General features: G+C 43.7%; 2 protein-coding genes across 2 annotated transcripts in view; both read right to left on the bottom strand.

Annotated features, from left to right (window-relative positions):
* Positions 1–18,418, bottom strand: part of LOC311098657 (WD repeat-containing protein 47-like) — a 28,423-nt gene extending 10,005 nt beyond the window's left edge. The window contains exons 1-10 of the mRNA XM_084139194.1: positions 18,353–18,418; positions 16,620–16,789; positions 15,634–15,717; positions 15,359–15,443; positions 14,013–14,144; positions 13,390–13,566; positions 12,702–13,204; positions 9,396–9,504; positions 7,199–7,392; positions 4,106–4,375 (exon numbers count right to left, since the gene is read on the bottom strand). Of these exons, the coding sequence (XP_083995320.1) occupies positions 4,106–4,375; positions 7,199–7,392; positions 9,396–9,504; positions 12,702–13,204; positions 13,390–13,566; positions 14,013–14,144; positions 15,359–15,443; positions 15,634–15,717; positions 16,620–16,777 (1,712 nt within the window). The 5' untranslated portion in view covers positions 16,778–16,789; positions 18,353–18,418. The remainder of the gene's footprint in view (positions 1–4,105; positions 4,376–7,198; positions 7,393–9,395; positions 9,505–12,701; positions 13,205–13,389; positions 13,567–14,012; positions 14,145–15,358; positions 15,444–15,633; positions 15,718–16,619; positions 16,790–18,352) is intronic.
* A 2,853-nt stretch (positions 18,419–21,271) lies between these two features.
* LOC311150779 (calmodulin-regulated spectrin-associated protein 2-like) overlaps positions 21,272–25,244 on the bottom strand; it is a gene marked incomplete at its 5' end in the record, with an annotated part of 87,568 nt that continues 83,595 nt past the window's right edge. Inside the window, 3 exons of the mRNA XM_084188308.1 lie at positions 21,272–21,587; positions 21,687–21,805; positions 21,967–22,091. Coding sequence (XP_084044434.1) covers positions 21,285–21,587; positions 21,687–21,805; positions 21,967–22,091 — 547 coding nt within the window. The 3' untranslated portion in view covers positions 21,272–21,284. The remainder of the gene's footprint in view (positions 21,588–21,686; positions 21,806–21,966; positions 22,092–25,244) is intronic.

Here is a 25,244-nt window from a genome sequence, read left to right as displayed (position 1 = left end):
TGCTGGGACAGTGTAGGGTGTGTTTCCATAATAAATCATCAAGCTGCTGGGACAGTGTAGGGTGTGTTTCTATAATAAATCATCAAGCTGCTGGGACATTAGTGTAGGGTGTGTTTCCATAATAAATCATCAAGCTGCTGGGACATTAGTGTAGGGTGTGTTTCTATAATAAATCATCAAGCTGCTGGGACATAGTGTAGGGTGTGTTTCTATAATAAATCCTCAAGCTGCTGGGACATTAGTGTAGGGTGTGTTTCTATAATAAATCCTCAAGCTGCTGGGACATTAGTGTAGGGTGTGTTTCTATAATAAATCATCAAGCTGCTGGGACAGTGTAGGGTGTGTTTCTATAATAAATCATCAAGCTGCTGGGACAGTGTAGGGTGTGTTTCCATAATAAATCATCAAGCTGCTGGGACAGTGTAGGGTGTGTTTCTATAATAAATCATCAAGCTGCTGGGACATTAGTGTAGGGTGTGTTTCTATAATAAATCCTCAAGCTGCTGGGACATTAGTGTAGGGTGTGTTTCTATAATAAATCATCAAGCTGCTGGGACAGTGTAGGGTGTGTTTCTATAATAAATCATCAAGCTGCTGGGACAGTGTAGGGTGTGTTTCCATAATAAATCATCAAGCTGCTGGGACATTAGTGTAGGGTGTTTTTCTATAATAAATCCTCAAGCTGCTGGGACAGTGTAGGGTGTGTTTCTATAATAAATCATCAAGCTGCTGGGACAGTGTAGGGTGTGTTTCTATAATAAATCATCAAGCTGCTGGGACAGTGTAGGGTGTGTTTCTATAATAAATCCTCAAGCTGCTGGGACAGTGTAGGGTGTGTTTCTATAATAAATCATCAAGCTGCTGGGACATTAGTGTAGGGTGTGTTTCTATAATAAATCATCAAGCTGCTGGGACATTAGTGTAGGGTGTGTTTCTATAATAAATCATCAAGCTGCTGGGACAGTGTAGGGTGTGTTTCTATAATAAATCATCAAGCTGCTGGGACAGTGTAGGGTGTGTTTCTATAATAAATCATCAAGCTGCTGGGACATTAGTGTAGGGTGTGTTTCTATAATAAATCATCAAGCTGCTGGGACATTAGTGTAGGGTGTGTTTCTATAATAAATCATCAAGCTGCTGGGACAGTGTAGGGTGTGTTTCTATAATAAATCATCAAGCTGCTGGGACAGTGTAGGGTGTGTTTCTATAATAAATCCTCAAGCTGCTGGGACAGTGTAGGGTGTGTTTCCATAATAAATCATCAAGCTGCTGGGACAGTGTAGGGTGTGTTTCCATAATAAATCATCAAGCTGCTGGGACAGTGTAGGGTGTGTTTCTATAATAAATCCCCAAGCTGCTGGGACATTAGTGTAGGGTGTGTTTCTATAATAAATCATCAAGCTGCTGGGACATTAGTGTAGGGTGTGTTTCTATAATAAATCATCAAGCTGCTAGGACATTAGTGTAGGGTGTGTTTCTATAATAAATCATCAAGCTGCTGGGACATTAGTGTAGGGTGTGTTTCTATAATAAATCATCAAGCTGCTGGGACATTAGTGTAGGGTGTGTTTCTATAATAAATCATCAAGCTGCTGGGACAGTGTAGGGTGTGTTTCTATAATAAATCATCAAGCTGCTGGGACAGTGTAGGGTGTGTTTCTATAATAAATCATCAAGCTGCTGGGACAGTGTAGGGTGTGTTTCCATAATAAATCATCAAGCTGCTGGGACAGTGTAGGGTGTGTTTCCATAATAAATCATCAAGCTGCTGGGACAGTGTAGGGTGTGTTTCTATAATAAATCATCAAGCTGCTGGGACAGTGTAGGGTGTGTTTACATAATAAATCATCAAGCTGCTGGGACATAGTGTAGGGTGTGTTTCTATAATAAATCATCAAGCTGCTGGGACAGTGTAGGGTGTGTTTCTATAATAAATCATCAAGCTGCTGGGACAGTGTAGGGTGTGTTTCTATAATAAATCCTCAAGCTGCTGGGACAGTGTAGGGTGTGTTTCTATAATAAATCATCAAGCTGCTGGGACAGTGTAGGGTGTGTTTCTATAATAAATCATCAAGCTGCTGGGACAGTGTAGGGTGTGTTTCTATAATAAATCATCAAGCTGCTGGGACAGTGTAGGGTGTGTTTCTATAATAAATCCTCAAGCTGCTGGGACAGTGTAGGGTGTGTTTCTATAATAAATCCTCAAGCTGCTGGGACATTAGTGTAGGGTGTGTTTCTATAATAAATCGTCAAGCTGCTGGGACAGTGTAGGGTGTGTTTCTATAATAAATCATCAAGCTGCTGGGACAGTGTAGGGTGTGTTTCTATAATAAATCATCAAGCTGCTGGGACATTAGTGTAGGGTGTGTTTCTATAATAAATCATCAAGCTGCTGGGACATTAGTGTAGGGTGTGTTTCTATAATAAATCATCAAGCTGCTGGGACAGTGTAGGGTGTGTTTCTATAATAAATCATCAAGCTGCTGGGACAGTGTAGGGTGTGTCTATTTTGACTCACGTTAAAGACACGAGGTCCTCATAAAGGACTTCAGCTAAGTGTCCTTCAACTGGGCAAGCTTTACAAAGATAGTGTTGATTATCCCTGTTTCCAGTGTGCCCGCCGAGAGGGGATTCATTCTCCAAAAACAGAGTAAAGATGGGCTCAAGATCGCGCCTTCTTTAGGACAAAGTAATGAGGTTGATGTGCATCAAGCTGCTCCAAGGAGTTGGACAGTTTTTACTTCCCAACAGCAGCGGCTCACTTTGAGCAGGCCACGGTCGTCCGCAAACGCAAGTAAATTAGAGGCTAATTATTGTGTTTGTCAGGCCCAGTCTTAGCACTTCTGCTGCCGCCCTAGGCAAGATCAACATATGCTGCCTCTGTGTCATGTATAGTATAAAGATTTGGAATGGATTGATAGATCAGAGTAGAGTAATTATGTGTATCATGAACAATTGGTGCATTTCAGTTAAGCTTATTCCGTAGCACTTGGAAACTAAACATCGTTGCCAACTATTCACATCAGAGAGTTACAATCACTAGGCAGCCAACTGCCTATAGTAAGAAACAGAGTTCTCAATAAGCCTCGTATATCACACATGACACGAGTTGCGACCCCACGATAGTTCAAATTACAACAAACATACCATTTATTAACATCATCCAGTAGAACTGTAAAAAGAGTGAGATATAAATTGAGCTTTGGAAACAAGTGCTTTCATAAATGCATGGCGTGGGCCTCGCTTCACAGCAGCATTGTAAAATAAGATTTCTCTCAATGAACCAGCCTTAACAAATTTAGTTCATTTACATATTGAATTTGATTGTCCAACATCACTTTGATAATTTCTTCATTTTCTGGCCGCCTAGTGGCCTCTTTCCACTGCTGTGGTGCTGAATGGCAGCGGAAATGGGGCAGACCGGCCCTGGTGTTCCTCCACCACCTCTCCCCAGTTTTGTTATTTACTAGGCTTATTTAAAATGTTCATGCCTAGGCTGTTAAATTAGAGAGGCCTAGATTGTATTTGAAAACAGCTGAGTTTTGTTATTTATTAATTAAAATGTTCATACAAACAGTCTATAGGACAGGTCGTTCGCAAATTATATTATACAATATTACATTTTAAAGTAGTGTTTTATTAACGTGAAGGCAACTTGTTCTAGGCTAAATGTTTTTTTTATAGATTTTTTAAAATTATATTAATTGATGATTTCCAGCAGGGATAAAGACGCAACAGGCAATGTTTTGCTTTTAAATAAAACCTGTCATGTTGGTATAAGAACATTGTTTTATTACAACTTTACAGGCTAATTTCTATTCTGTTAAGATGAATTACAATAATAATGTGATTTTGAGCACAGTGGGTGGACGCTGTAATGCGTTACGCACCCAATGCATATTAATTTCTCAAATGTCCGGTAAATAAAAAGATCTTGCCGGTCACGTTGTCCAGCGCCAAATTTTCCTGATGGAAACCCTGCCATGTACACAAAGAAAAAACATGTATACACACCAGCCATACAGACAATTATGTGTATATCGTACACACACACACACACACACACACACACACACACACACACACACACACACCAGTATCTCACCTCTGGGAGACCACGGGGGATTCGTTAGGTGGGGGGACCCCCCGTCCCCCTGCGGTGCGTAGTGGGGTGCTGCTGACCACCCCTCCTCCCTGAGGGCGGCCCTGCTCGGGGGTCAGGGTCACGCTGGGGTCAGGGGTCAGGCCTGCGGGGTCACTGTTGTTGTTGTTCTCGGGGGTGGGGCAAGTGCCATTACACTGCTGGGCCAGAGACTGGACCTCCTCCCCTAGACTCTCCATCCCTACGTTCAACTCCTCCAGCTTCTGAATGGACCTGGGTAGATAGAACACACAGGTTAATACACACACACACACACACGGGTGTAATCGCTGCTGGTCTTGTGCCATGTCTCTTTAATAAAGTAATTGATGTACAGTGGGGAAAAAAGTATTTAGTCAGCCACCAATTGTGCAAGTTCTCCCACTTAAAAAGATGAGAGGCATGTAATTGTCATCATAGGTACACGTCAACTATGACAGACAAATTGAGGAAAAAAAATCCAGAAAATCACATTGTAGGATTTTTTATGAATTTATTTGCAAATTATGGTGGAAAATAAGTATTTGGTCACCTACAAACAAGCAAGATTTCTGGCTCTCACAGACCTGTAACTTCTTCTTTAAGAGGCTCCTCTGTCCTCCACTCGTTACCTGTATTAATGGCACCTGTTTGAACTTGTTATCAGTATAAAAGACACCTGTCCACAACCTCAAATAGTCACACTCCAAACTCCACTATGGCCAAGACCAAAGAGCTGTCAAAGGACACCAGAAACAAAATTGTAGACCTGCACCAGGCTGGGAAGACTGAATCTGCAATAGGTAAGCAGCTTGGTTTGAAGAAATCAACTGTGGGAGCAATTATTAGGAAATGGAAGACATACAAGACCACTGATAATCTCCCTCGATCTGGGGCTCCACGCAAGATCTCACCCCGTGGGGTCAAAATGATCACAAGAACGGTGAGCAAAAATCCCAGAACCACACGGGGGGACCTAGTGAATGACCTGCAGAGAGCTGGGACCAAAGTAACAAAGCCTACCATCAGTAACACACTACGCCGCCAGGGACTCAAATCCTGCAGTGCAAGACGTGTCCCCCTGCTTAAGCCATGTCCAGGCCCGTCTGAAGTTTGCTAGAGTGCATTTGGATGATCCAGAAGAGGATTGGGAGAATGTCATATGGTCAGATGAAACCAAAATATAACTTTTTGGTAAAAACTCAACTCGTCGTGTTTGGAGGACAAAGAATGCTGAGTTGCATCCAAAGAACACCATACCTACTGTGAAGCATGGGGGTGGAAACATCATGCTTTGGGGCTGTTTTTCTGCAAAGGGACCAGGACGACTGATCCGTGTCAAGGAAAGAATGAATGGGGCCATGTATCGTGAGATTTTGAGTGAAAACCTCCTTCCATCAGCAAGGGCATTGAAGATGAAACGTGGCTGGGTCTTTCAGCATGACAATGATCCCAAACACACCGCCCGGGCAACGAAGGAGTGGCTTCGTAAGAAGCATTTCAAGGTCCTGGAGTGGCCTAGCCAGTCTCCAGATCTCAACCCCATAGAAAATCTTTGGAGGGAGTTGAAAGTCTGTGTTGCCCAGCGACAGCCCCAAAACATCACTGCTCTAGAGGAGATCTGCATGGAGGAATGGGCCAAAATACCAGCAACAGTGTGTGAAAACCTTGTGAAGACTTACAGAAAACGTTTGACCTGTGTCATTGCCAACAAAGGGTATATAACAAAGTATTGAGAAACTTTTGTTATTGACCAAATACTTATTTTCCACCATAATTTGCAAATAAATTCATTAAAAATCCTACAATGTGATTTTCTGGAGAAAAAAATTATCAATTTGTCTGTCATAGTTGACGTGTACCTATGATGAAAATTACATGCCTCTCTCATCTTTTTAAGTGGGAGAACTTGCACAATTGGTGGCTGACTAAATACTTTTTTTCCCCACTGTAGTTAGATAATGACAGTCTGTCTCCAGGCACCACAGGAGCAGCTGGTGCTCAGGGTATTAGAGACACTTCATAAGACACCCTGTTAGTGAAAGAACACAACAGTCCCTCTCTAAGCATCAGTTAACATTTTGTCATCTTGTCAAACATCCTCCAGGCTAGCATCTCATTAACATTGAGTGTTTACCATAGATATAGAACCCTAGATAGGCTGATGTCATAGAGCCCCTATCCACAGGAAATAGAATCTGTCTACTGATACTGTATATTGTCTTTCACTCTATAATAGAGATGACATCATAGGGTCAGGCCATGTTCTCCCTTCTAGACTGTGGTGTGAATCAGTAGGACAAAGTGCTTTTGATCTCTCTCCCCATCTACCCCCCCCCCCCCTCCTCCTTATACCCCCTCCTTCCTCCCCTCCTTCTTCCCTCCTTCTTCCCTCCCCCCTCCTCCATCCCCTCCCCCCCTCCCCCCTCCTCCCCTCCTTCTTCCCTCCTCCATCCCCTCCCCCTCTCCATCCCTCCCCCTGTATTATTTAGAAGGGCATAATGATATCATTAGAGTTCTTTAGGGCCTTTCTTAGTTATTTCCTTTATGTTCTTCTAACTAGACTCAAAATGTTCCCATACTTTTTAAAATCATGCTGAACCCAGACTGTCCTGAATGTTTATATATAACAAGCGTGTGTCTCTCCATTGCGTCATGTTAGATCCAAGCCATGGGTTGTACAGAGAAGGCTGTACTGTCTTCTAAAGTGTTGTTTTTTTCCTAAGGGTGAGGCAATGGTGCTTGATTTAAACGATATGTTCAGCAACAACAGAGAAACCCTTATTCCATCCATTACATGCAGGAAGAAATAGTACATTACATCATGTAACATCTGAGGTCTGTGGTCTGCAACATATGGAGCAGTCCAAGAGGAGGAGAGTCATTACAGGGTTTAGGACAAAATGGAAATCAACTCATCAAAACATAAAAAAAGCAAGGCTGAGGTGAACTCATCATGTTGGTTTCAGACCGCGGTGGGTGAATAACTGACCTATTGAGGAACTGAAGTCCTGTGCTTTGTGGGTATGTCTGACCTGTTGAGGAACTGAAGTCCTGTGCTTTGTGGGTATGTCTGACCTGTTGAGGAAGGTCTCCGTGAGGCTGTGCTGCATGGCGTCTGTCCCGGGGGCTGGCTGGTCCGTGTGTTGTACCCCTCCCTCCAGCAGCATCTGCTGGTAGACTTTTCTCTGCTGCTGCTTCTGCTCCAGGTGCTGCTGTACCCTCAGACGCTGGCGGTAGAACTCCTCAAACTTCTCTGTCGAGTCACGCAGCTGAGGAGGTAACACACACACACACATTTATTAAACCACAAACCTAATTCAGAATGGTTTGAAGTACAGCCAACTTCTTACATAGTGCCATTCACATTCAAAGCCAGCATTGACGGCACACCCCTTCAGTTCTGGAATAAAAATGCCATTCATATTCACTGCCATCACTCGCCCTCTTTGATGCAGGGACCACAGCCAGTGTGAAATCCAATAACCTATTGGGCTCACACACACACAGAGCTGTGGCAGAGGGAGCCATAAAGCAGGGTCTCATCTGAAGGTGAAATCACAGTCTAATGTCCCACTCTGCTACTGGTCTGTTTATCAGTCTAATGTCCCACTCTGCTACTGGTCTGTTTATCAGTCTAATGTCCCACTCTGCTACTGGTCTGTTTATCAGTCTAATGTCCCACTCTGCTACTGGTCTGTTTATCAGTCTAATGTCCCACTCTGCTACTGGTCTGTTTATCAGTCTAATGTCCCACTCTGCTACTGGTCTGTTTATCAGTCTAATGTCCCACTCTGCTACTGGTCTGTTTATCAGTCTAATGTCCCACTCTGCTACTGGTCTGTTTATCAGTCTAATGTCCCACTCTGCTACTGGTCTGTTTATCAGTCTAATGTCCCACTCTGCTACTGGTCTGTTTATCAGTCTAATGTCCCACTCTGTTACTGGTCTGTTTATCAGTCTAATGTCCCACTCTGCTACTGGTCTGTTTATCAGTCTAATGTCCCACTCTGCTACTGGTCTGTTTATCAGTCTAATGTCCCACTCTGCTACTGGTCTGTTTATCAGTCTAATGTCCCACTCTGTTACTGGTCTGTTTATCAGTCTAATGTCCCACTCTGCTACTGGTCTGTTTATCAGTCTAATGTCCCACTCTGCTACTGGTCTGTTTATCAGTCTAATGTCCCACTCTGCTACTGGTCTGTTTATCAGTCTAATGTCCCACTCTGCTACTGGTCTGTTTATCAGTCTAATGTCCCACTCTGCTACTGGTCTGTTTATCAGTCTAATGTCCCACTCTGTTACTGGTCTGTTTATCAGTCTAATGTCCCACTCTGCTACTGGTCTGTTTATCAGTCTCCCAGGTGACAGGCGTGGCAGAGCAGGGCTGTACATTCACAGTCTGGCTGTAGGAAAGGGGGATATCTAGTCAGTTGTACAACTGAATGCATTCAACTGAAATGTGTCTTCCGCATTTAACCCAACCCCTCTGAATCAGAGATGTGCGGGGGGCTGCCTTAATCGACGTCCAAGTATAGGCTAGACAGGACAGCGGTGGCAGGGTAGAGCAGGGCTGTATATTCGCAGTCTGGCTATAGGCTAGACAGGATAGCTGTGGTGGGGCAGAGCAGCACAGGCCTTTACATTCACAGTCTCGCTATAGGCTAGACAGGATAGCTGTGGTGGGGCAGAGCAGAGCAGAGAACAGTCTGCTCTCCTCTAAGGCTATAATTAGAGGGAAATCAGGCGACTAGTGTCCTTTGGGCTGTACTGTTCTGTAACACACACAGAGACAGAGAGAGACACAGAGACAGAGACAGAGACAGAGACAGAGACAGAGACAGAGAGAGAGAGAGAGAGAGAGAGAGAGAGAGAGAGAGAGAGAGAGAGAGAGAGAGAGAGAGAGAGAGAGAGAGAGAGAGAGAGAGAGAGAGAGAGAGAGAGAGAGAGAGAGAGAGAGAGAGAGAGGGCAGGTCTCTTAGCTGTAATCCAGGCTCTGTAAACCGCAGACGATCGATGACTCAGTGAGTTTCACACGTCAGACACAGATTCATCTCAGGCCTATATTTAGACTGATGGAGGCCACCATCTTGGAAAGTAATTCTCTCTACAACCCCAATCATCACACATCAGTAGGGAAGATGACTCTGTAGGATTTGTCTGAACCGGGTAAAAAGGTCAGGGTGAGGCGCTTTTTAGACACATTTTCTAGAAATGTGTTTTTATTTTGCAAAAAAGACACTCTTCCCCACCTCCTCTCCATCAGGTATTTTACCTCGTTCCTCTCTGCAGAGCTTGGTGATGGGGCGTCCTCTCCAGGGGCGGAATCGGGGCGCAGGGTGCCTGAACTCATCATCTTATCCACGGGCGTGTCTGTCCTGGAGCTACAGAGACAGACCCAGAGAGACCACATTAAAGGACTACGTAATGTGTATGTTACTGCATCAACGACTGCTGCAATGTCCTCCAGACATTCCTCAGATAATCACTACTGTCACTCTGCTACTCCCTAATAAGTGGGTGTTGAGCAAGTCATCACTGAGCCTCTTCTTCGAGTACTTGAAGGTAGAGGCTCTCTAGTGCTTCCTACTACAGAGGTTAGTCCTCAGTCTACTCCAGGCTTAATCAAACAGGTGACGTTTGCAATCGCAACAAATAATCTGCTCAGACCCCAACCAAGGACCATCAAAAGCCGTGCTATAGATTCTCGGACAACCCAAAGATTCCTAGAGGCCCTTCCAGACTCCCTCCATCTACTCAAGGACGTTGGAGTACAAAAATCAGTTAACGACCTTACTGAGGATCTAAATATAACCTTGCGTAATACCCTAGATGCAGTCGCACCCCTAAAAACTAAAAACATTTGTCACAAGAAACTAGCTCCCTGGTATACAGAAAATACCCGAGCCCTGAAGCAAGCCTCCAGAAAATTGGAACGGAAATGGCTCTCCACCAAACTGGAAGTCTTCCTACTAGCTCGGAAAGACAGTACCGTGCAATATCGAAGAGCCCTCACTGCTGCTCGATCATCGTATTTTTCCAACCTAATTGAGGAGAATAAGAACAATCCAAAATTTATATTTTATACTGTCACAAAGCTAACTAAAAAGCAGCATTCCCCAAGAGAGGATGCCTTTCACTTCAGCAGTGATGAATTCATGAACTTCTTCCACGACAAGATCATGGTCATTAGAAAGCAAATGACGGACTCCTCTTTGAATCTGCGTATTTCTCAGCTGTCCTGAGTCTGCACACACCTGCCAGGACCTAGGATCAATGGAGGCACCCAACTTTTTTAATCCTATATCTCTTGACACATTCATGAAAATAGTCCTATGTTGAAGATAATAAATGTCTCCCTATCCACTGGATGTGTACCAAACTCACTAAAAGTGGCAGTAATAAAGCCTCTCTTGAAAAAGTCAAACCTTGACCCAGAAAATGTAAAAAACTATCGGCCTATATCGAATCTCCCATTCCTCTCAAATCTTTTGAAAAAGCTGTTGTGCAGCAACTCACTGCCTTCCTGAAGACAAATAATGTATACGAAATGCTTCAGTCTGGTTTTAGACCCCATCATAGCACTGAGACCGCACTCGTGAAGGTAGTAAATTACCTTTTAATGGCGTCAGACCAAGGCTCTGCATCTGTCCTCGTGCTCCTAGACCTTAGTACTGCTTTAGACACCATCCATCACCAGATTATTTTGGAGAGATTGGAAACCTTAATTGGTCTACATGGACAAGTTCTTGCCTGGTTTAGATCTTATCTGTCGGAAAGATATCAGTTCGTCTCTGTGGACGATTTGTCCTCTGACAAATCAATTTTAAGTTTCGGTATTTCTCAAGGTTCCGTTTTAGGACCACTATTGTTTTCACTATATATTTTACCTCTTGGTGATGTCATTCGGAAACACAATGTTAACTTTCACTGCTATGCGGACGACACACAGCTCTACATTTCGATGAAACATGGTGAAGCCCCAAAATTGCCTACCCTGGAAGCCTGTGTTTCAGACATAAGGAAGTGGATGGCAGCTAATTTTTTACTTTTAAACTCGGACAAAACAGAGATGCTAGTTCTAGGTCCCAAGAAACAAAGAGATCTTCTGTTGGATCTGACAATTAATCTTGATGGTTGTACAGTCGTCTAAAAAAAACTGTGAAGGACCTCGGCGTTACTCTGGACCCTGATCTCTCTTTTGACGAACATATCAAGAATATTTCAAGGACAGCTTTTTTCCCCATCTTCGTAACATTGCAAAAAATCTGAAACTTTTTGTCCAAAAATGATGCAAAAAAGCTCATCCATGCTTTTGTCACTTCTAGATTAGACTACTGAAATGCTATACTCTCCGGCTCCCCGGATAAAGCACTAAATAAACTTCAGTTAGTGCTAAACACGGCTGCTAGAATCTTGACTAGAACCAAACAATTTGATCATATTACTCCAGTGCTAGGCTCTCTACAATGGCGTCCTGTTAAGGCTAGGGCTGATTTCAAGGTTTTACTGCTAACCTACAAAGCATTACATGGACTTGCTCCTACCTATCTCTCCGATTTGGTCCTGCCGTACATACCTACACGTACGCTACGGTCACAAGACGCAGGCCTCCTTATTGTCCCTAGAATTTCTAAGCAAACAGCTGGAGGCAGGGCTTTCTCCTATAGAGCTCAATTTTTATGGAATGGTCTGCCTATCCATGTGAGAGACGCAGACTCGGTATCGACCTTTAAGTCTTTACTGAAGACTCATCTCTTCAGTAGGTCCTATGATTGAGTGTAGTCTGGCCCAGGGGTACGAAGGTGAACGGAAAGGCACTGGAGCGACGAACCGCCCTTGCTGTCTCTGCCTGGCCGGCTCCCCTCTCTCCATTGGGATTCTCTGCCTCTGACCCTATTACGGGGGCTGAGTCACTGGCTTACTGTTGCTTTCCATGCCGTCCCTAGGAGGGGTGCGTCACTTGAGTGGGTTGAGTCACTGACGTGATCTTCCTGTCCGGTTTGTCGCCCCCTCGGGCTCGTGCAGTGGAGGAGATCTTCACTCAGCCTTGTCTCAGGGTAGTAGGTTGGTGGTCTGTTAATATCCCTCTAGTGGTGTGGGGGCTGTGCTTTGGCAAAGTAGGTGGGGTTATATCCTGCCTGGTTGGCTCTGTCTGGGGGTATCGTCGGACGGGGCCACAGTGTCTCCCACCCTCAGAGCCTGTTTCCTCTCTAGGTTTCTTCCTAGGTTTCTGCCTTTCTAGGGAGTTTTTCCTAGCCACCGTGCTTCTACATCGGCATTGCTTGCTGTTTGGGGTTTTAGGCAGGGTTTCTGTATAGCACTTTGTGACTGATGTAAAAAGGGCTTTATAAATACAATTTGATTGATTGATTGACATAATGTCAATGCTTAGCCTACCCTAGACGATGCTTGGCCATTCTTCTAGAGTAAAACTACTACAAATGAGTGGCAGATCAGTTGAATTCCTATCCTGGTCTCAGATCTGTTTGTGGTATAATGACTTGTCATGCCCTTAATACATAAAATGTTTTTATTGAATAAGTGCAACATAAATCCAAACCACACTCCTCTCTCTCACCCTTCAGGCGACTCCTCAAAGATGCTGTGGCAGTCAGAGCTCTCCAGCATCAGACTCCTGCTAAGACTCTGGCCCCCTGTGTGGAAATTAGCGAAGGAATGAGACATGGGGGACATCCCCTTCCCCCCTGCCGTGTCCCCCCCTGGGCCCCTCTTCTCCTGGCCAGACAGCCCGTACGACAGGCCGTCCAGGGCCGGGTTCAGAGACCGGGACATGTAGGTGTCGGCGGACTGGGGACGGCGGAGGGGCGAGGAGGGGTAGGGGGACAGCTTGCTGATGAGCGGGGTGAGGAGGTCTGCGTAGCTGGCCTTGGCGGGCTTGACCAGGCGGTCCACGTGGATCTGAAGCAGCTTCTGCTCGAAGGCGCAGGAGAAGACACTGTGGGACAGGTTCTGCATCCAGGAGAGTAAGGACAGATCCATGTCATCACAGCCGTTCCCACACAGCATGTCTACCCCCAGGAGCACCTCGCCCTCCGTGATCTCCTCGCCTGTCGCCTTGCTCTGGAGTCAGTGGCACACAATATATTAGTTAGTCAATCAATCAGTCCATCAATCAATCAATCATTAAACTAACTAACCAATCAATCAACCCATCCATCCTATTCACCAAGCATGAAAATCATATTATATGATATAAAATACATTATTTGTACAATGCCTTGTAACAGAACACTTGGATCCCCCACCTGACAGAACTCGACACAGCACTCATACAGAACTCCTTTAATGAGGAGCTGGAAGAGGCGGTTCCCTGAGGCCCTGAACCCCGCCTCACTCAGCTTCCTGTCTGCAGGGATGAACTCTGCCACCATTGTGCACGCCTCCTCAAAACAGTGCACCCGCGCTGTGCTGGGGTTCCAGTCCTGGAGGGGAAACATTATGCAACTTATACTTTAGTCATTTAGCTAAAAACCCATCCACACATATGACACCAGGGTCGTCTCATAATAATACATTTGGAGACAGTTGGAAAACTTCCACATTGAAAAAATAAGATAGTTATGGATGAATAATACAACATAAGATATAGCCATAGATTAATAATTCAACATATGCTATAGAGTTATGGATTCATAATATTAGATATGTTTATTATCTATAGCTATATCATAAGTGCTCATACATGCTTATAACAATGCCCTTTGATACCAGCTTTCTGTAAACTGTTATCAACATTTCTTCCAAGTAAATATTAGCATCAATCACAGAGCTAGAATAACAGTACGATCAGATACATTATTGTTATTATTTATAAATGAACAGGTACGATTCATAAGGTCAGATGCCATAACTATAAAATGTGTCATGCCTTGAACTCAGCGTGGTTGGTGAGCCGAGGCAGAGTGAGGAGCAGACATAGCTTGCTGTAGTCATCTTTAGAGGGACAGAACACCTCCAGAGCATGAAGACTCTTCACCGCCTCCTGCATGGTGAACTCCAACTGTGAGAGAGCGAGTTTAGATTTTGGGCCACCTCACATTCACTCATGTTTCCCCTCACATGTAGCAGTAGGCAACTTGATGCAGTGTAGAGGGTTCTCACAAAAACAAAACATGCTTTTATGCACATTTATTCATTTATTTTATGCATATTTATTCATTTCTAGAGGCAATGTAGCACTATCCATCCTCATCCCTCAAGACTCAACATTCCCTCAGAGACAGAGAGGATGAAAAATTATGTTTTGATCATCAAAACCCAGCATGTCTGTAGATCCTGTTGAAGAGTAGCTACTTGTTATCGGTTTCTGAGGCCAAGATTATAACTGCCAGGGTAGAAGGGCTCAGATCTCTATCATGTCCAAGGAAAACAATGTCAGCGTTGCTTTGAAGTGCTTCGAATAAATGTGTGAAAGAGATTTTCACGAGAAACAAATCTAGACCGAACACAATAAACACATAGAAACTTGCTAAATCAGACTCACGTGTCACACACACTAACTCATGCTGGGCAAATGATCAGAATTGGGCTGCCTGTGTAAACACAGCCTTATACACAAACACAGGAGGAGCCCACACTAATCGAGTCAGGAGACAAGCTGGACTCAGATCTGCACTGTCTGTGACAACGCTCATATAGGACAATGAGTAGAGAAAGCTCAATGATTGTGTGTTTACTAGGAGCAAAAAAGAGGCAGTGACAGATGGAGAAAGAAAGGAGGGCTGTTTGGTGATTCCTGGCTCATTCAGAGGGAGACAGAGTAAAGGAGACAGAGGAAAGGAGACAGAGGAAAGGAGACAGAGGAAAGGAGGCAGAGGAAAGGAGACAGAGGAAAGGAGGCAGAGGAAAGGAGACAGGAAAACAAAGACAGGGAGATGGAATATGTAATGACAGAGACAGACACAACTAGAACAATGTCCAGCAAGGAAGGAAGGAAGGAAGGAAGGGAGAGAGAGAGACCCTATTCATACTACAGCTATTAGCACATAGCTGATGTAAATCCCTGTACATAGCTGATGTAAATCCCTGTACATAGCTGATGTAAATCCCTGTACATAGCCGATGTCACACTTGAAATATCTATCTTTTTTAAACCTTTTTGAGTGCAATATTTACTGTTAAATCGTAATAGTTTTTGTTTATTACACTTGCTTTGGTAATGTAAACACCCCCTTTCAATTGAATTGAGAGTCTATTCTTTGTCTGTTGACTCACATGCTGTGGCTCGTCCTCAGCAGACATTGCGTTGTTCACACACAGGGCCTCTAGAAACTTCTGCTTCAGGACGATGTAACGGAACCTACGACAACAAAATAAAGTATAGCCCCAGAACATGTCTCAGAAAAGTAATTCAAACCCTGTACATTCTAGCCTAGGTGTCAGGTTGCTAATGTATAGTTGGTTTGGCAAGGCAATAATGTAGCATTGCTAAGTGCAGAAATGGGCAGGTACAGTCAGACTACGTCTGTGTCGTATTAACGAAGCCTCACCTTTTCCTGTCAAACTTGTCCATGCACTCCAGCGGCTGAATAAACTGAAGCACCTCGTCCCACTGCCCATCCAGCACCAGTTGCCTGGACAGAGATAAACAATTCAACAAAAAAGGTGAGATAATAAATCAGGTGTAATATACTCAATAAAGTGCTCAGTCTTAGTGACACCTAATGCAGCCCGTTACGTGCTCTGAGCCTATTCACACTAGCCACATCATTTCAGGAAATCTTCATAATACAGAAACAAAACCACAGAACAAAACCATGTACACAAAGGATTCTCCAATTCACTTCCCTGATTGCCATCTCCTACTGAAACAGATTGTCATGATTGGTCAGTGTAATAAAGGGGCAGATAAAAGACAGGCAGTGAATGGTCACCCGGTAACAGTGGGGCCCTCTGTGTGAAAGGGGGTCCAACTCCAATCAGACATTTCACAAACTCAGCTGAGTGGAATGCCAAAGAGGCGTAACAGTTCACTGCTGGCTGACATTTAAAAGGGGCACTCCAATCCAGTTTATCATAGAGGTGGTCTGGATCATTATTGCATGAACAAAGGAATTTATGCTACACTTTCTGAACATTGTGTTTCAGCATTAGTTTAGCATCCAGTGACCTATTAATATGAGCCTGAAAAATGCCACTTCCATGGAGTTAATGAAAATTCTTTGGAATGCTGAACAGCAACAATTTCATCTAATTAGTCTGTCAACTGTTGTTGTGCAGCAATCGCTTATGGAGGTGTCTTGATATCCTATGGGAGAGCCCCAAACCCTTTGTATTTCTAACACTATCCACATAGTGAGACCCAAACAGTAATGTCAGGGTCATATTCATTAGGGCACACGTAATAAAACATTTTGCAACAGAAAACGAAAATGGACGTTCTTTATTGGATAGCCTAAGTCCAGGTAGTCTCTCCCTGTTTTAGTTATTTTTTGCCGTTTGGCGCCTAATGAATACGACCCAGGCCTTTGTGTACCTGAGGAAGAGCATGTCGTCAGAGTAGAGTCCGTTGATGACGCCGCTCTCCTTCTCCAGGGCCAGCATACTGATGTGGAGCTTCCTGGAGTTGAGGAAGTCTAGGATCACCTTGATGATCTCCACCTCCTTCACATTGATGATCTCCTCCGCTGTCATGGCTACGACGAGCTGACACACACCAACAACAAAACTCAGGGTAAGTATACAAACCATAAACTGAGGCTCTCATGTTGATTGTAGAAAGGCAGCCTAGTATCTGTTTGGTAAACAATAAATTCCTAATGTAACGTTATGTCTCTTTATTGCCACACTGTGTTCAACCAAGTATTTTGTTGCTCCTGATAGTTTCACTTGGCCAACAACTGGTACAACTGACCTTGCTTACTTTTGAATAGGCTTTCAAGAAGTCTAGCCTAATATATTTCAATCCCTCCCAGAAAATAAGCACAGGAAACCTAGGCCTACTCTGTGCGCCTACTCAATGTGAACGACATGACAAAATCCTCAATTGCACATAATGGAATCAAGCCCCAAATCTGACCACTGTGATTAGCAGATTAACAGCAGATCAGCGTCAGTACAAAGTCTGCAGCTGAGAGTTAATCCAATCACACACAGCTGTGCTATTAATTGTGAAGTAATAACAGTAACACATTATGGATTAGGATCGCATTACTGGTAAATTGACAAAGTTTGGAAACCCCATGCCAGGAAGGCTAACAGATATGAACTGTAACCCATCATATTTAATCTCACTCTTGTTCAAGGGTTCACCTGGGGATAAAAATAGGATAAATACCATTGACTGAGGTTACTGTCATGATAATTAGGATTTGAGTCTCAAATTACGACAATTGCCATCAACCCTACAACTGCAAACAAGTTATATTACTGCAGATTTCATTGATTGATTTACTGCTTAGGCTACAGTTGCACAGGGAGAAAGAAGCCTGGATGCTGACTAAGGATTTAGATAGTTATGTCAATAGTTCTGCTATCTTGGTGTTGCATTGCAATCTGCATTGTTGACAAGGTGTCCAAGCAAGTGGTTACAACATTATGCTTATACATTTAGTTTAGGAATAGGTGCTTTCAACAAAGAACAAGGTTAGATATCTGGCAATCAACAAAACAGGCCATTCAGAAAAGAAAAAGAACAACCAAACTGCATGCAAAGAGTCACTGCTGGCGACACTTACAGCAGCAGTGGCAACAACGTAGCAGCAAGGAAACTATGCGCAGCGCAACACCTAAAAATAGGATGAACTAGCTAACTAGTTAATTATAACTTGTAGGTAAGGGTTCCAATAAATCAACATCTATTTACAATCTAGAACTAACTAACCATGTAGCTAGGCACTGCAGCTATGGGTGGGGTTCAAACACATAAAATTAGCTTTCTAGCTAAGTAGCTAGCTAGCTGCTTCACCCCAACCTGTTCTTGTCTGATGTTGTGAAATAAACGACAAGACAAGCACATATTTCTCTGAAATATTAGCAAGCTAACTAACTACCTAAAACAGCCAATGTTAGCTGGTAGCGACATACCACGACAAGTACTGTTGTCAGGAACGCACACCCAAAACCGCGATGACAGATTCAGATCATGACCAGAAGAATGGCTAGCCAGGCCAAGCGAGAGACTCATCATCCGCTAGCAGCACAGACGGGATGGGTGGCGAGGCTTCCCACGCATTAACAAACACGCCCTCAATGCGATTTAAAGCTCACCTTGGTCTAAAAATACATGGGCTGAAAACACGCTCCTTAGATTTGTTTCTGTGTTGTTGAAAATCGTAGCTGTCACGGCGATTCTGCTTCGTTTCGTTCGTCAGTCTCTTTTGTTGTTTCTCTCTCGCTTTCTGTTGTCTTCTCTGCTCGATTTCTACTGCTGCTAGTCGCATGCTACCCAGCCCCTTCGGTTGTCAAGCGCACCGCTTCGTCTGTCTACCAATCAAATCCCATCCATTTTCACAGGGGCGCCCCAAGCATCGCTTCTCTTGCAAATCAAAACCGCATAGCCTTTGGGCTACCGATCGACATTCCTACCATCCATTGAACATGAGCATCAAATAAACTGTCATCAACTTCCAATTATGCCACGTGCAATGCGATAATTACTTGTCAGGAGAGGACAGGATGGTGGATGGATAATCCCATGCCTTCACCTCCCAGATTAGGACGTGTCCCATTTACATGTAATCGCAGAATCACAGTGGAAAGTGCAACAGTCGGGTAAATACAATTAAATGCTTGAAGGACATGGCCCTCTGAAAAGGTTTAAAGAGGATTAAGACAGACAGTGATACGAAGTAAATCTGGTTGGTTTTATTCTCATTTGATTGCCTAAAGTTGCTATTGGGTGCAAGAGAGGACGAATAGTGAGTGCCCCCGCACATTGACTCTGTACCGGTACCCCCTGTATATAGCCTCCCTACTGTTATTTTATTTTACTGCTGCCCCTTAATTATTATTATTATTATTCTTATTATTACACTTATTTTTCCTAAAACTGCATTGTTGGTTAAGGGCTTGTAAGTAAGCATTTCACTGTAAGGTCTACAGCTGTTGTATTCAGCGCATGTGGCAAATAACATTTTATTTGATTTGATATCTCAATCATTAGGTTTTCTATGAGAAATTATGTAATAGGTAACAGTAAAATGACAAGCTGGCCTCGGGTTGCAGGTTCAAGACCCACTTGTTCTGTAATGCAGTAACAACAAAGAATCAAACAATTTGATTCAAGTGGATAACCAAGCTTCAAAAACATAAATCACAAGTTTCGATGAAAATTTACATTTTAATATAGTTCAAAGGAATATATAAAAATAACATAAATACATGATCATATTGACAGGGTTAAAATAAAACTAATTTAGAATGGGAAAAACACAGAATGGCATCTCATACATATCTGATTATCCACTACTGACAATAGTATGCAGCAGGAAACAGTTTGCAGTCAGTTCTCTCTCTATTTGTTGCCCGTCACTCATACAAAACATATTTTCTTTTGAGACAGATGTGCTGCTCACATGAAACCTCAAAATGAAAATGGTTTACGAAAAACACTTATGACAAAATACTGTATATAATGTACAGCATAAACACGGCTTTTCTCCAAAATAATAATAATGCCAGTTTCCTTCCATAGGTTAGAGGAATGTAACATGTTGAAGCATAATGTAACAGATGTTGTGAAAGTCCAGTAGGAATGTTTCATATTTCTGTGATCTACATTATGTAAGTATGCAGTTATACAACAACAAATACTGCAATCTACAGTGGGAAAGCATCATGAATTGCTATTGATGAATTACTCTCAATTGTATATGTACACATACATGTATTGAGGACTACTTAGAGTGTAAATGGAATTCAACAGTTAAGATACTATCCACAATAAAGTAAAATGCTTTTGAATATCTGTGAGGTCCAAACACATACTGTATCCCAACAAGGACTTTTATAAGATATTTTCTCTGAATTGCACAGGCTCATGACACAATTTGTGAAACTTGCTGCTATTCTAAAGCTTGAAATCGTCCTGTCAGTGACATTGAAAAGTGATTACACACGTACATTTTTTAAACAATAAAAGGCCCCATATCCGTCCATATTAAATGATAAACGCTAGTTTGACTCATTCATTTTGAATGGAATTGGTATTATATACAAACTAAATGAACTTATACAGTTATATAGTCTTTACGTATATTTATATTTATGTCAATGAAATTTAAAAAGCCTTTAAAAGACTTCCAAAGCCTTATCAAAAACATAAAATATATTAAGTCAGTTGCTGACATTCCCGTGAACTAGATGATACTTAAATCAATGATTTACTAGTTCTTATCGAAAGTAACGACAACCTATTTCTGAGGTATTCTCCTCACTCAATCTTGGCACTTATTTACACATTACACAAACCCAACTGCTCACTCTCCTCTTTCAGCCAGAGAGAAAAGCAAGCCTCACACACAGCCAATCGTCCTGTACTCACAAAAACATCACAACTGGCGCTTAAATATGACATAATCGCTGCACTTTCATATGACACACAAAACAAGCATAAGGCCAAACATGATGAACAGGGAGACCTCAAACTCTGTCTATTTCAGAGAGATGACATTCAGTGCTTCAGTGGTCTGATTCAGTAAGGCCTTCATCAGCCCCCCCCCTTTTTTGGGCACATGAGAACATGGACACCCACGCATGCTGACGAACACACACACGCGTGCTCCATTAGAATGACTCTGGGTCCCACACACACAGTCTTGCATAACAACAACAATGTCCCTGGAGACTTGTGTTTTTTTTTTCTTTACATTCCAGTTGTGCATAATTTCAGCAGTGTTCTCTTAAGAAGAAAACTCCTTCTACATAATCATTCAATTATACTGTATATCAGATATCAGACCCAGATGAATGCTGAGTGTAAGTGTTCATGGAATATCTTACTGGCAAAGAACATTAGAAAGCTGGACTCATTAGCACCGTTCATACCAAACCAGACCCTGTAATATCCCAGGTCATACCCAGACCTGGGTCCGATCCGTGGTCGGATAACCCACAAAGCCTCCCCTCAGTCCTCAACTATAACCCAGGACACCTAGCAACAATATCCTTGGTTTGTTATGAAAACGGCTTGTTGCTGTGACTACTTGAGACTACCCAGTTTCTTGGGTGTGCCCTGTTTCTTGGTCTGCCACAGGTGGGGGGTGATGGTGATGGCGTCTACACTAGCCGACATGGTCTTGGCCGGGATGTGGCTGAACTGCTTCCTGTCCGAGTTGTACTTGTACAGTCCCTCGATCATCTTGGCCGTGATGCTCTTGGGCCCGATGCCCGCCAGCTTGGTGATCTCCTCCGTCTCTGGACAGTAGGAGTACACCGAGCGGAACTGGCAACCCGTGTCCCGGAATAGAACCAGGAAGTTATTGGCCCCCGACCTCTCCATTTCCTGAAAGAGATAGGGAAGGAAAAGAAAGGAACATAAACGTGAAGTAAAAGAGTAAAGTAAAATGAGAGAAAAAGAAACAGTGTACATCAAACTGCCTACATCTATTATCTTGTTCTTCTGCTCTTCGTTGACCTTGCCCGCCAGGCAGCAGTGGGCCAGTGCATTCTGGATGATATGCTTGTTGGACTTGGCACTGGGCTCCTTGTACAGCTTTGGGCCTGAGGGAAGAAACAGATACCAGCATAAGGAATGCAGTGACAAACTACCAGAAAGTCAGAACAGCCTGTTCTACACATGGACCACAGAGCTCCGGTATACTGCAGTAGTGTGGTCTCCTTTTGAAAGCAGAATACTGTGATTGTAGTGGAGCGGGCCGTACCTGTGTACTCCTGGTTGGAGGGAGTGGAGGAGGTTGTGGACTCGTTCTCCCAGTCCTTCTCTCCATTACGAGACGGGCAGGATGACAGATTGCCCTCCGTAGAGTCTGGCCTAGCAGAGTCTGGCCTAACAGAGTCTGGCCTAGCAGAGTCTGGCCTAGGGATGTACACACACACACACACACACAGTACAACGACACACACACACACGCAGACACACACACACACACAGGAACAAGAAAAAACACATGCCAGAACACACAGAATAACAGACACACACAGAGACACGTTCACAAAAAACAGACACAGAGACATAGACAGACAGACACAGAGAGACAGAGAGAGAGACAGAGAGAGACAGACACAAAGACACAGACACAGAGACAAACACATAGACAGACACAGAGAAACCAGGTCAGACACTGTGACATAGTTCTCCCAGGCAGCCCTCCTTGTTCCCTCCTATTACATCCTGCACAGTGATCTCTCTGTGGCTGGGATCAGATCAGAGGCATGTGCACTAGAGCAAAGCAAAGCTACAGTCCAGTCCTTCATTCTGTCTGCTAGGATATGGAGCAGAGACACTGCCGTAGGCTGCAGCAGCTTTAGGCAACAGTACAGTAACAAGACACACAGTATCCCACTGCAGCAGGCACCCTCATGTCCCAGGTCCAGGCTCAGTCATGTCCTGGTTGGGGTTAGGGTTCATGTGTAACCTAGGTCCAGGCTCAGTCATGTCCTGGTTGGGGTTAGGGTTCATGTGGAACCTAGGTCCAGGCTCAGTCATGTCCTGGTTGGGGTTAGGGTTCATGTGTAACCTAGGTCCAGGCTCAGTCATGTCCTGGTTGGGGTTAGGGTTAATGTGTAACCTAGGTCCAGGCTCAGTCATGTCCTGGTTGGGGTTAGGGTTCATGTGTAACCTAGGTCCAGGCTCAGTCATGTCCTGGTTGGGGTTAGGGTTCATGTGTAACCTAGGTCCAGGCTCAGTCATGTCCTGGTTGGGGTTAGGGTTCATGTGGAACCTAGGTCCAGGCTCAGTCATGTCCTGGTTGGGGTTAGGGTTCATGTGTAACCTAGGTCCAGGCTCAGTCATGTCCTGGTTGGGGTTAGGGTTCATGTGTAACCTAGGTCCAGGCTCAGTCATGTCCTGGTTGGGGTTAGGGTTCATGTGTAACCTAGGTCCAGGCTCAGTCATGTCCTGGTTGGGGTTAGGGTTCATGTGTAACCTAGGTCCAGGCTCAGTCATGTCCTGGTTGGGGTTAGGGTTAATGTGGAACCTAGGTCCAGGCTCAGTCATGTCCTGGTTGGGGTTAGGGTTAATGTGGAACCTAGGTCCAGGCTCAGTCATGTCCTGGTTGGGGTTAGGGTTCATGTGTAACCTAGGTCCTGGCTCAGTCATGTCCTGGTTGGGGTTAGGGTTCATGTGTAACCTAGGTCCAGGCTCAGTCATGTCCTGGTTGGGGTTAGGGTTCATGTGTAACCTAGGTCCAGGCTCAGTCATGTCCTGGTTGGGGTTAGGGTTCATGTGTAACCTAGGTCCAGGCTCAGTCATGTCCTGGTTGGGGTTAGGGTTCATGTGTAACCTAGGTCCAGGCTCAGTCATGTCCTGGTTGGGGTTAGGGTTAAGGCGTCCACATGCTTCCCAGCCGAAACACTTCTGTAGAGTTGGTGTATATATTATGATGACATTTTGTGACGTTTTTGTTTGCTTTGGACTTCGGCTATTCGGGCACAGCATTTTTTGTCTGGAGGCAAGCCGAAGTCGGTGATTGGTCAAGTCGGTGATTGGTCAACAGTAGGGATTCATCAATAAAGTATTTGTTGTCATTCAACGAATAATAATAATAATATGCCATTTAGCAGACGCTTTTATCCAAAGCGACTTATAGTCATGCATGCATAAATTTTTGTGTATGGGTGGTCCCGGGGATCGAACCCACTACCTTGGCGTTACAAGCGCCGTGCTCTACCAGCTGAGCTACAGAGGACGAGAGATGACTTGTTTTCATGCACATTTTTTCTTTGAAAAATACTGCACCTAACATCTTAGTTAGATGTAAAACTGTGCGACTAAGATCTCCTCTGCAAAAATGTCAAAATTAATGACAGATTTGGGCACCTGTATACAGCCATTCTGAAATTAGCCCACCAAACTACCTAATCCCCATATTGCTATTTATTTTGCTAATTTGCACCCCAGTATCTCTATTTGCACATCTATTACATTTTTACATTTACATTTTAGTCATTTAGCAGACGCTCTTATCCAGAGCGACTTACAGTTAGTGAATACATTTTTTTTTATTATTCTTAAAACTATCATTCCAGTGTTAATACGAAATTGTAACTATTTGCACTATGGCGTATTTATTGCCTTATCTCCATAACTTACTGCATTCGCAAACACTGTATATATATTTTCTGTTGTATTTTTGACTTTATGTTTTGTTTACCCCATATGTAACTCTGTGTTGTTGTTTTTATCGCACTGCTTTGCTTTATCTTGGCCAGGTCGCAGTTGTAAATGAGAACTTGTTCTCAACTGGCTTACCTGGTTAAATAAAGGTTAAATAAAATAAAAAAATGATTGAGTCATCTTAGATTAATTTGGACTATTTTGAGGAAGTGTCTGGTGTCTAAAAATGGACAAACCATAGTATTGCATTTTTCAAGTGAAGGGAGTATGCGTGCACAATCGTTTGGTTCGGCTAGGCGCCAGCATACAAAACAAAGGGACTGTGATCCACGTGATGTGTTTTGGGGGACAACTGTGATTCAGAGGGAGTCTGGCCGTGGGAGTCAGTGCCTGGGACGGGAAAGTGTCTGCCTGCTGCAGCTTGGATGGCTCTGGGTCTAGTATAGAGGCAACAAGAACACACAGCAGCTAAACATAGAGCAGTTATCATGGAGCAGTTATCATGGAGCAGCTAGTCTGGAAAAGTTATCATGGAGCAGCTAGTCTGGAAAAGTTATCATGGAGCAGTTATCATGGAGCAGCTAGTCTGGAGAAGTATCATGGAGAAGCTAGTCCGGATAAGTTATCATGGAGCAGCTAGTCTGGAGCAGCTATCATGAAATAGCTAGTCTGGAGCAGGTATCATGGAGTAGCCATCATGGAGCAGTTATCATGGCGCTGCTAGTCTGGAGCAGTTATCATGGAGCAGTTATCATGACGCAGCTAGTCTGGAGAAGTTATCATGGAGCAGCTAGTCTGGAGCAGTTATCATGGAGCAGCTATCATGGAGCAGCTATCATGGAGCTGCTAGTCTGGAGCAGTTAT

This window comes from Coregonus lavaretus (assembly GCF_964263955.1).
Source record: "Coregonus lavaretus genome assembly, chromosome: 23".
Classification (NCBI taxonomy): Eukaryota; Metazoa; Chordata; class Actinopteri; order Salmoniformes; family Salmonidae; genus Coregonus; species Coregonus lavaretus.
The sequence above is the reverse complement of the archived record's forward strand: the minus strand, read 5'-3'. Positions and strand labels throughout refer to the sequence as shown.